This window comes from Papaver somniferum, unplaced genomic scaffold (genome assembly GCF_003573695.1).
Source record: "Papaver somniferum cultivar HN1 unplaced genomic scaffold, ASM357369v1 unplaced-scaffold_160, whole genome shotgun sequence".
NCBI classification, from domain to species: domain Eukaryota; kingdom Viridiplantae; phylum Streptophyta; class Magnoliopsida; order Ranunculales; family Papaveraceae; genus Papaver; species Papaver somniferum.
In genome coordinates this window covers 1,584,646-1,595,708 of record NW_020625487.1, presented here as the reverse complement: position 1 = coordinate 1,595,708, position 11,063 = coordinate 1,584,646, and the positions used below count along the sequence as shown (strand labels likewise).

The window sequence follows — 11,063 nt, the reverse complement described above, 5'->3', positions numbered from 1 at the left end:
TCTTCTTTCGGTTTTGGATTAATTTCTAATTTTACTACCAATGGATTGTCATGCACCTCTTCTCCTTCGGGAATTTCTTCTGCGGTAAAAGAAATGATTTGTTTCTGCAATTCCTCTAGTGGCGAGATTTTCGCCATATTCATAATTTCTCTTCCATCATTATCTCTTGCGAACACTCTACTCAATACATTGTCATGAAAATATTCAATTGTCTTATATGAATGTACGATAGAGTGACAGAATAGATTTTTTGCTTTTGCACCAACTTCTATGAAGAATGTTTCCTTCTTTTTCATCGCGTTCACTTTGTGATGCTCTGGTGGTGGTGGCAGTGGTTGAGATTGTGGGTGCCCTACCAAAAAGTGGTTTAGTTTTCCTTGATCTATCATTCTCAAAATAATTCTTTTTACATTCCTGCAATCATTTGTTGTATGTCCATGAAAATGATGATAAGAACAAAACTCATGGCTTCTGTGGTTTGGAGGTGGTTCCGTTCCCATGTTCCATGGTGTTGGTATATTCTCCATCAAGATTATAGCTTCCCATATCTTCTCCACACTTGCATTTAGAGGTGGCATCTTGATTTCTTCCCATACTACCTTGTGACCTCCTTGTCCTCTATTATAGTTTTGTCTTTGACCTCCATAAGTTTCTTGTGGTTGATCGAGTCTTTGAATCTTGTTATTTCCACCACGATTGTAGAAATTTCTTTCTCTTTCATGCTCTTCTTGATCTCGGCTTCCCATAGCCACCAGTTTCTGTTGATTGTTACCCGTCACCTTCTCTTGTTGTACTTGCGAAGTATTCACTAATGTGTTTATTAGCTTTGGTAATAAGCTTGCATTCGCTGTTTGTGAGCTGGTGTTCGCAACTGGATATGATTCCATTTCATTTTGCCTTTCCTCTAGAGCAGGTATTCTTCCTGAAGTTCTCGCAATTCAGTCATTGTGATCGTATTCTTGACTCTGAAAATTTGGACATACAATAGGTTTGTTGCAAACATAACATTGATAAATGATAATATAAGATATCTCTCATCTACACGGCCAGTCATTTCGCTACACATAGTTCTCCATCTTTTAGTCAGGTGTTTCAAACTTTCTCCAATCCTATGTTTTAATCCAAACACATATTCTCTACCAGGTCGCGAAGAATTATTACTTATATATGCCCCTAAGAATGTAGTCTGCAAATGATTGAAGGATGTTATTGTGTTCTTTGGTAGACCTTCAAACCATTTATAACGCCTCTCCTGTTAAGCTGGATGCGTAATATTTTCACAATACGGCATCATGATTTTACCATTGTAACATGCACCTCACATAGGCTTTAATGTGTTGAATTGCACAAGTTGTTCCATCAAAAATGCTGGTTAATGCGGGAAAATTGCATTTCGGTGGTATTCCTCCTAATTGTACTTCCCTTGTAAATGGAGTTTTCGCAGCTTCTTCTATTGCTTCATCTAATTGTCTTCTGCCTACTTCTCCTCTATTATTTAGCATTCCTCTCATTTCTTCTAATTCTTTCAAGATTTGTTTATTTACACCTGAATCTTGATCCATTGGTCTTTTTAATTTCGCCTCTCTTCTTCTGCATTCATGTCTATCTTCTCTCGTGAAATTTTGCATTTCTTCTTCATTATCCTCATCTCGTCTTCTTCTTCGATTCTCTTCCTCATCTCTATCTTGAATTCGCATATGATGATGCCTTTCATTTTCCCCTCCATGATTTTGTTAATTTCTTATCAATTCCATTCGCTGTCTTTCAGCCATCCTCTGTACTCTATCATACTCCTCATTGAGCTTACCGTTATTCCGGTTTTGTGTACGCCTTCTTTCTCGGTTGTCGTGATTGTTCTGGCGAATTGTCTCCTGAAGCTCTTGTTCTTCCATTTCCGCTCTCAATCTTTCACGTTCGCAGATTAAACGTGCTTGTTCAGCATAATGTCTTTTAATTTCTTCTTCAATTGTCTGTTGATTCTTTGATTTTCTCTTTCATGTAAAATTCTTCTTCCTTCCTCTCGATTTCCTTCGCCATCTTGGTCATCTCGTCCCTGACGTTGTCCGTTCTCTTGATTTCCACAATTTTTCCCATCCTCAAAAGTTTCATTTTGTGGAACGTAACGATCATTAGCTCTTTCTCTATTTTCGCGATATTCTTCATTAGGATTTGATATTTCTTCTTGAATATTGTTTCCATCATTGATTGTGGGTGAGTTTCGCCTCATTTCTCTTCTAGTCGATCTTGAATATGATTTTGTAATACTTCTCGATCATCTATTCTGTAGTATTATATTCTCCATCCTTAATTCGTGATTTTGCCTTGTTAGATTTGCACGTTCTTCTGCCTCAGCTCTTCTTTCTTCATGTATTCTTCGTCTCAATGTTTCTAACGCTCCAATTTCCTCATCTCCATGAATTATTCCTTCATCTGCTTCTTGATTTCTCTCTCCCAGTCTATGGTTTCTGTTTTGTTGCTCTTCTTCTACTTCTTCTGCCGAATTTGATTGCCAAGTGTGTATACTCACCCTATCATAATCTGTATTCCTACCATGTACTAGTGTTTGTTGAATTGGTGGTTGAATTTGATTTTCTCCATTATTTCTCATTCTAGTAGATTCCCCCATTTCACTTCTTTCTCTCCCAGCAATTCTCTTGCTTCTTCTAACAGTAGTCGGTTGTTCAGATGTATTTCTTCTTCTAGCCATTTCTTCAATGTTAACAATATTGCAAGAAATTATGTAAAATTATTAATCAATCACTCTAAATCTTCACAAATCTCAATATTAATCTTCCCTGTTTCTAGCGCCATTATGTAGTTGCAGGAAATCCTACACTACACCCCTCATATGATTTCATTATTACACAACTCATTTTTAGAATTACACTATTAATTTTATTGATCAATCTTCGAATGTTCTTACAAGAAAAGATAAAGAATCAAGAATGACCTCTATTCTAGACTTTCTCTCTCCTGTTTACTTGTTTCTTACTCAAAAAAGATCTCTCCCTTTCTTTACAACTTGAACGACTATTTATAGGGAAATACATAGTGGATGACAGCTAATCTGTCCTTTACTTTCGGGTATGGTCTGCGACATTCTCGCAACCTTACAAATATTAATTTCGTAAGCTCTCTAATTTTCGCAGGACTATCACATCTTTCTCGTGATCCTAACTGTCGTCGTTTATCGTATCATTTCTGAAATTGTTCTGCGAAGCTGTTGTGTTGTGTTGTTGATAATTTCGTTGAGATATTATCGTTGCGAGATTCTTATCCTACGACGCATATAGTTTTCCTGTATTACTAGGGTCAGAGTATATTACGAATAAAAAACTTCCATTGCTATGTTGTGTTTATAAAAACACGTCGCAACTAGACAAAATAAACTAAAAAGAAAACATCAAGTAGCTTCCAAGTAACAATATGCCCTCTAGTCGAAGAGATTCATAATCATATCGTCGTCATCGCTCTCTTCTTTCTCTTCCTCCTTCTTCTTCTTCTCTTCGGCAGCAGGAGCTTCCACAGCTGTTGCACCACCACCTGTGGAAGCAGAGACAGCAACGGCAGTAGCACCAACGTTGGTGATCAAGTCTTCAACGTTCTTCCTCTCAACAAACTTAGCGAAGAGGCCAGGCCAGTAAGACTCACATTGGACATTGGCCTTCTTTACCAAAGTTGAAATCTTGTCAGCCTGTAGGAAACAAGTTTAATGTCAAACCCAACATCAAGAGGCATTCTATATATATATATCTAACAAAAAAGAAAAACAAGCAAGTAAGAATAACTTACAGTAATGGGAATTCCGTCGTCATGAAGAATCAAGGTGGCGTAAGTGCAAGCGACTTCTCCACTGGAAGACATCTTTGCAGCAGAGATTAATTTGGATTTGAAACTAGCTAGAGAGACTCCTCCTGTACTAATAAGTTACACAAGTGTGAATCCATAGTTATATTAATTTGGAGGCTCAGCTTGATGTGGATTTCGCAGAAGTTTATGCCAATTCCACCCTTTATGAGTAAGTAGAGTAGCATAAGGTCTGTATCTTAATAAATCTTGACCTGAGCAGAAGTTCGAGTATTCTACTAAATAGTTATATTAATGCATTCCAGGAGAAATCAACAACTTATCAAAGAATTAAGCACGCCGGCACAAGATTCGCAAGACCTTCACTTTCCTACGGAATATTCTCAAGATTTTATTACTCAATGCAAAGCGTGTTTCTGGAAACAACATTGGTCATACTGGAGGAACCCGAAATATAATGCAATCCGGTTATTTACAACTACAGTCATTGGTGTTTTATTTGGGGTTATCTTTTGGAACAAAGGAGACAAAGTGTAAGAATTTCATCTCTTTAGTGAGGCTTGGAAGTTAGTTAAGAGTGTAGGTTTTATATCTTACGGAAATTCATTTAATGTTACAGGTCTAAACAACAAGACTTGCAGAATCTGCTTGGAGCTATGTACGCTGCTACTCTTTTTCTTGGAGCGGGTAATGCATCTTCTGTTCAGTCTATTGTGGCAGTTGAGAGGACTGTTTTCTATCGTGAAAGAGCTGCGGGAATGTACTCAGCATTGCCTTACGCATTTGCACAGGTAAAAGACTACTATTGAAACCCAAGGTGCATTTGGTACTTCACAATAAGGAAACTGATAGAACTTCTTCTTTTTGTAGGTGGCCATCGAAGTGATCTACGTATTTGTTCAAACCTTAATTTACTCTCTTATCCTTTTCTCTATGGCTGGATTTCCTTGGAGCGCTGCCAAGTTCCTTTACTTCTTCTACTTCATGTTCATGTGCTTTACCTACTTCACAATGTACGGAATGATGACAGTGGCAATGACTCCAGCGCCTGAAATTGCTGCCATCGCTATGTCCTTCTTTTTAGGTTTATGGAATTTGTTTTCTGGATTCCTCATTCCTAGGCCGGTATGTAATCTTTGTCTCCCCTTTGACGTACACACTAGAACTTACATTTCAAGTCTGACACTTAAATTTGACAATTGCAGCAAATCCCAATATGGTGGCGATGGTACTACTGGGCTTCACCTGTTGCTTGGACTCTCTATGGTCTAGTGACATCTCAGGTCGGCGACAGGACAAACGAGTTGCAGATTCCAGGGTTGCCAATCAATCCAACAGTGCAGAAGTACTTGCAAGAAAGTTACGGCTGGGAATATGGCTTCCTTAAATGGGTTGTCTTAGCCCATATCGGGTTTGTCCTTGCTTTCTTCTTTGTCTTTGCTTATGGAATCAAGTACCTCAATTTCCAAAGAAGATGATGAATGGACTTAAAGCTCGAACATCTCTTTAGTACGTCTCGTTAATATTTCGTAAAGTTGATCGATTTTGAATTTAAATTGGAATGTATACGAGTTTATCTCAAGTTAGAAGAGAAGAAATTGCATATATCTGTAGTTTGATTGTAATCTGTATTGCTAGCGAAAGAGGAACGTGTAGATTATTACGAATAAAAAACTGCCACTGCTGTGTTTATAAACAAAACAATAATAAGCTTAACAACGTCATAACCAAACAAAATAAACTAAAGAAAGCATCAAGCAGCTTCCAAGAAACAATGTGCGCTCTAGTCGAAGATACTGAACAAGTCCATATCTTCGTCATCACTCTCTTCTTTCTCTTCCTTCTTCTTCTTCTCTTCGGCAGCAGGAGCTTCAACAGCTGTTGCACCACCTGTCGAAGCAGAGACAGCAACGGCAGCACCACCAGTAGCACCAACGTTGGTGATCAAGTCTTCAACGTTCTTCCTCTCAACAAACTTAGCGAAGAGGCTAGGCCAGTAAGACTCACATTGGACATTGGCTTTCTTTACCAGAGTTAAAATCTTTTCAGCCTGTGTTGGAAACCAGTTGAATGTCAAACCCAACGTTAAGAAGCATTCTACATACCAAAACATATAAAGAAAAGAGAGGAAGTAAGAATTACTTACAGTGATGGGAATTCCGTCGTCGTGAAGAATCAAGGCGGCGTAAGTGCAAGCGACTTCTCCATTGGAAGACATCTTTGTAGCAGAAATTAATTTGAAACTACCTAGAGAGACTCCTCCTGTAATAATAAATTATACAAGAGAAACAAGAATTGTAAATCCTTTATATAGAGCGCTCAGAAGACGAAAAAGAGAATGTTTCCCACTAGTTTCCGGTTTCCAAATTTCGGTCTTATTCGGGAAAGGCCTAACTTGTGGCACACGTCTTCCAACCGCCTGTTGGCGATTGCCTAATTGGTCGTGGATATCTGAAGAACAGGTAGTTGAACTCATCTACAGGTGTAGTTTGGCCAGTGTATTTTCAGACACATGTAGCCGAACTGATCTTTAAAGGAGTTTTTGCTTTGTTCGGCTATCAAGTTTCCAGGATAGGTAACCGAACTTTTAAGTTAGGGTTTACATACAGTGTAATACTGGTTTAGAAAAAATTTGGAATTCCACGGAACTCTTGTAGTAGAAGGAAATCCTACAACACATCCCTTATTATCATGACTATGATTTCTAGATCTAAATTTATTTGATATGAAAATAAAGATAAAATAATGAAAATAGAAAATAAGACACAAGATTTACGTGGTTCGATCAATTTGATCTACATCCACGGAGTTAGGTTTCACTATGATTGTTTGTAATTACATATGGATTACAATTGATACTAGGGCTGCACAAACCCGACTCAACCCACCGACCCAACCCACACCCGACCCAACCCACCTAGGAGCGGGTCGACTATGGGTCACAACATCAAAACCCATAGTATTGTGGGTCGACTATGGGTCAAAGCTTCCCTCACCGACCCAACCCACCCATCCACCTAAATATTTCTAGTTATATTAACCCTTAGATTACCTATCCTAGATGAATCACAGCCGTTGAAGTAGTGATATATAATGCCTAAACCTAAATCGCTAACTTCACTTCAGTCTTCACTTCTTCAATCACTTCCTTGAATAATCTTTTATCTTTTGAGCTTCGAACAATTGAACTCATTTCTTGTAATTTGTATGCACTTTGCAACTTTGCACCAACTTCTTACTTCTCTGGATTATAATTATCATTTGTTTACACTTGACTTGGGGTCAGTTCTTTAATTGTCATCTGTAAGAGTCTTAGGTAAGTCTGTAATTTTTTTTTGATGCAATGTAACTGTAATGTGTATTTTATGGTGGGTAACCCACCACCCACCCGACCCAACCCATTGTAATGTGGGTCGGGTGAAAACCGACCCATTGTTAGTTGGGTTGGTTGGGGTGACAACTTCTGCTACCCACCATCAGTGGGTTGGGTGGTGGGTGAGGTCAAACCCGACCCAAACCGACCCATGTGCAGCCCTAATTGAGACTCCATTAATGAGTTTGGAGCTCTCTCTCTGGTTTTTGGGGAAGAATAAAAAGATAATAATAATACCAGTCACTTTTTTCTCTCCTACCTTTCTCTTAATATAGATATTACATAGTGGATGACAGCTCGTATGTGGTGGGATACAGCTAACATTTCCCCTAATTTCGGAAACCGTGCGATGTTCTCGCAGGCTCACGTTGGATCTTAATTTGCACACATGCAACGTTCTCTCGCAAGCTTCCCTACATTCTCGCGAGATCTTATTATTGTGCAATATTTGGATCCTACAAATCTTATGTTGGTAATACAAAGAAGAGTTCGGATTTGAAAAAAAGTTTGCGATTTAATCGAACTCAACAGTTGGCTATACAAAGAAAAGTTCGGTTAGGATTTTTTTTCTTCTGTTCAGCCGAAATCTAGAGTAGGCTATACATAGAAGATTTCGGTTACGCAAAAATTTTGCGGATAACAAATTTATTTGTCTAACCAAACTGTTCTTGGTGTTCTTCGTTTCTAAAAAGTTCAGTTATAAAATTAGGTTTATTTTAAAAATCTCTAACCGAACATGCTAGTGTAACTACCGTTTTCACCATTTTTTGATGATTACTACTCGATTTCTTCAATCAAAAAGGAATTAAAAGAGATGGGTTGACAAAAATATCTGTGGATGTACACTTTAAGAATTAAAAGAGAAAGAGAAGAAAATAAAGGAGAAGAAGATTATTTTTCTTGAATTGATTTTTCTGATTTTGTTTTTTCGGTGAGTTTTTTATCTTATTTATTATTATTAATGATTTTAATTGGGGTTAGATTAATATATTTGATTAGGTTTATTATCAATTAGTTATAATGAAATTAGGGCAAATGGTATGTAAATCATTTCGTCACTTAAGACACCTTTATAAGTGTGGAGTTGACATCCTAAGTAAATCATGGTCCCCAAAAGGGAGTGGTGCCCAACAAATGGTTCATTATCTAAGAACTAAGTTACTAACGTACTAAGTGGGCCTATATGATTGTCTACATGAGCATGATTATGGTAATAAACCTAGCCGATTATGTATATGTTTTTCATAAAAAGAATACCCTATAAGGAGAAAAAAAATCAAGTTTGAAATAAAAGAGTCGGTTAGATCGAATATGAGATCTTTAATTTGAAAGTCTCAACTACATTAGATGCTTAAAAACTCTCAATCATATAGGGAAAAATCTTGGAAATAGAGACTCAACAACCGTCATCGTGACGTCATCCTTTTCAAAACTCAAACGTCCAAAAATCACAATCTCAAACCTTTCTAAATCTGATTTCTCCTGAAGATCAAGAACCCAGTTATAGAATACGTATTCTCGTATAGCTTTTAACCTCTTCAAATCATGAACTAATCAACCAACCTGGCTTTCCCCCGGAGCAACCATCATCGGAGAACTGTGTAAAGGTAATATCCCCCTATTTACTTTTTACTTCTAAAATCTTCTGGTAAATGCAGGTATCACTAATGGAACCTCAACCTACTCAGCGAACTTCGGGTTAACAAAGTCAACAACTCTATCTCTTTTCACCCTGCTATCTTCTTTCGCCTTTTCCCATTTACTTCTATCATATTCCTTATCCGCTCGACTACTTCCTGCAAATCATCTCCACTTACTCCTCCGTGTCCTCCCCTCAACCATTCTATCTTATCCTTGTCAACTTCTCCTCTCGTCGCCCGCTTTTCACTCACTGTCTACTTTTATGGAATACAGTAAAATCTCTAATCAGAAATTAATGAACCCAACCACCAAAATTTCTGAGTAATCTGACTGTAAAAATCAAAAGATGGTTAATCAATCTTGGTGTTCGAGTTTATGGCTTCTGCTGCTCAAAACTTTTCAACATTTTCAAACAACCACCACAAAATACCTCAGTCATGATCCGCCCTGATATGAACATAGAATCAAGCCAAGTCTCTGAGGATCGCAGAGAAACTGAGATCATTGATAGAATGAATACCCAACTCTCCCTCACTCGTTCTCTTACCCTCAAAAAGAAACTATAGAAAAGTGCAGAAACAATACCGACTATGGTGGTGGCTCGAATCTTCTGTCCCTTCAAACTGAATATCCAAAAAATGATGGAATGCTTCAGTTCCTTTGGGTTCTAGCCTATCAACCTGTAGCAAATTTGGTCAGTGGCTTACTGAACCAAACAAATTCACGATCAAATTGGAAAATAGAGTAGATGCCCAGAGAGCCATTCGTTACTCTCCAACCAAATATGATGCCTGGCTCATGGTAGTTAAGGCTTATCAATTTGCTATACCTCCTCAAATGATTACCATGACGCTGGTAAATATCTGGGTTGGTTATCTGAACCTGCCGGTGGAATTCTTTGGAGAAGGCATTCCTGAAATGATCGCAAACCAGATTGGCACTTTCATTCGAAAAGAGCTGCCTCAAGACTGTAACCATGTCAGACCTTACGTTAGATGCTTGATTGAAATGGATCTTAACGAGAGATTTGATCCAACATTTGATCTAGTACTGGGAGAAGATGACGTTTTTGAAGTCATGCTCTACTATGATCCGCTACCAAAATATTTCTGCAAATATGCAGAACAATCAATCATCCAAGATAGAAATGCAGACCAAAAAGTAGTGATGACTCCCCAAACATCTTATTGGAACCAGAACATGAATAAATGGATCTTATGCCAATACCGGAATATAGAAGCTTCTATGAATTTGGAGGGTCATCTTCGACATCTGTTCAGAACATGCCAGAAAGAGTCTTTGACCCAAAAGACTTGATTACCACCACACTGATACCGCAAAATCTGGTTTCCCCTCCAACCCCGCCGGTATTTAATCTGAAGATTACGAGGAGGATTTAAGCTATGCAAACCTTCAACCTCAACAAACGTATGAACAATTGAGCACACTCAATCTTCAAAAAGAGTGTGGGAGGAGAACATGGATTTCTCAGTGACTAAAATCCAAAGGTGGAAAGAGCCAGCTGAAGAAAGCAATTTGTCAAATGGGTCATACAACTATATTCATGGACACTGAAGGATTCAAGTTTGGCATGGAACTTGGATAACTCTTTGACTTAAATTGTGAAAGGAATAGTGATCTGAGTAATCAGTTTGCATTAGTAACTTTGTGGGCCACCACATGAGGCGCCTTTAACAGTTAGGCTGCATATAAGAGAAGGCAAACAGATCCAGGAAAGGAACCAGGAAATGGGAAATCAACAAAGGTAAAGAAATAATTCAAACCAGCGCGGCGTTTGAAGATCTCAATCAAAATTTCTCGATGGAAAGAGATCTGGTTAATCCAGATGAAACTTCCAAAATGCCAGATTTCTCGAAGCCACTTGAAGGGGGAACAAAACTGCGACTCGACAAAGGGAAGCTACTCAAATTGATGAGAGACAAAGAATTGAAGCAATTGGGTTATGGAATGGATCTTAACAAATATCCGATGTTTGTCACAAAGGAAATAACAAACCAAATCTCAATCTCAAATTCTCGTAATGTTGTTGTAAATCAAACAACCAAATCAACAAAACCCATCCATGGGAAAAAGAAATCTGTCTGTGCTAAGGAAAGAAAACATAGACTGGAGGCGATAGTGATGAGAAGGAATATCCAGAGTCTCATTGGAACTCAGTCAACTCAAAAGAAAAACAAAGAAATCACAGAAGGAAACCCAAACAAAATCCAAAATCAATACA

General features: G+C 38.0%; 3 protein-coding genes across 4 annotated transcripts; 1 reads left to right on the top strand and 2 right to left on the bottom strand.

The window, feature by feature from the left end:
- Nucleotides 1-3,433: 3,433 nt before the first annotated feature.
- On the bottom strand, nt 3,434-3,864 carry LOC113337502 (60S acidic ribosomal protein P1-like). The gene is made up of 2 exons (XM_026583172.1): nt 3,793-3,864; nt 3,434-3,694 (listed from the first exon to the last, which is right to left on the bottom strand). The coding sequence occupies exons 1-2, from the start codon at nt 3,862-3,864 to the stop codon at nt 3,434-3,436; spliced, it is 333 nt and encodes a 110-aa protein (XP_026438957.1).
- A 95-nt stretch (nt 3,865-3,959) lies between these two features.
- On the top strand, nt 3,960-5,434 carry LOC113337555 (pleiotropic drug resistance protein 2-like; the record flags this gene model as incomplete). The annotated part of the gene is made up of 5 exons (XM_026583216.1): nt 3,960-4,018; nt 4,113-4,340; nt 4,427-4,598; nt 4,678-4,932; nt 5,013-5,434. Coding segments are annotated over 5 exons (987 nt in total), but the record flags the coding sequence as incomplete, so codon positions are not given.
- LOC113337501 (60S acidic ribosomal protein P1-like) lies at nt 5,414-6,025 on the bottom strand. 2 transcript variants are annotated; one of them, XM_026583171.1, is made up of 3 exons: nt 5,954-6,025; nt 5,728-5,857; nt 5,414-5,697 (listed from the first exon to the last, which is right to left on the bottom strand). In XM_026583171.1, the coding sequence occupies exons 1-3, from the start codon at nt 6,023-6,025 to the stop codon at nt 5,591-5,593; spliced, it is 309 nt and encodes a 102-aa protein (XP_026438956.1). In that variant the 3' UTR covers nt 5,414-5,590. The 2 variants fall into 2 exon arrangements, with proteins under 2 accessions (XP_026438956.1, XP_026438955.1); XM_026583170.1 differs by having other exon boundaries at nt 5,414-5,857.
- Nucleotides 6,026-11,063: the final 5,038 nt, after the last annotated feature.

Bases quoted from the DNA above. Each gene is read 5' to 3' on its own strand.
- LOC113337502 (XM_026583172.1), bottom strand. From the start codon at position 3,864: ATGTCTTCCAGTGGAGAAGTCGCTTGCACTTACGCCACCTTGATTCTT. The intron at 3,695-3,792 runs GTAAGTTATTCT...TGTTTCCTACAG, and splicing joins ACGACGGAATTCCCATTACT to GCTGACAAGATTTCAACTTT.
- LOC113337501 (XM_026583170.1), bottom strand. From the start codon at position 6,025: ATGTCTTCCAATGGAGAAGTCGCTTGCACTTACGCCGCCTTGATTCTT. The intron at 5,858-5,953 runs GTAAGTAATTCT...TTTCCAACACAG, and splicing joins ACGACGGAATTCCCATCACT to GCTGAAAAGATTTTAACTCT.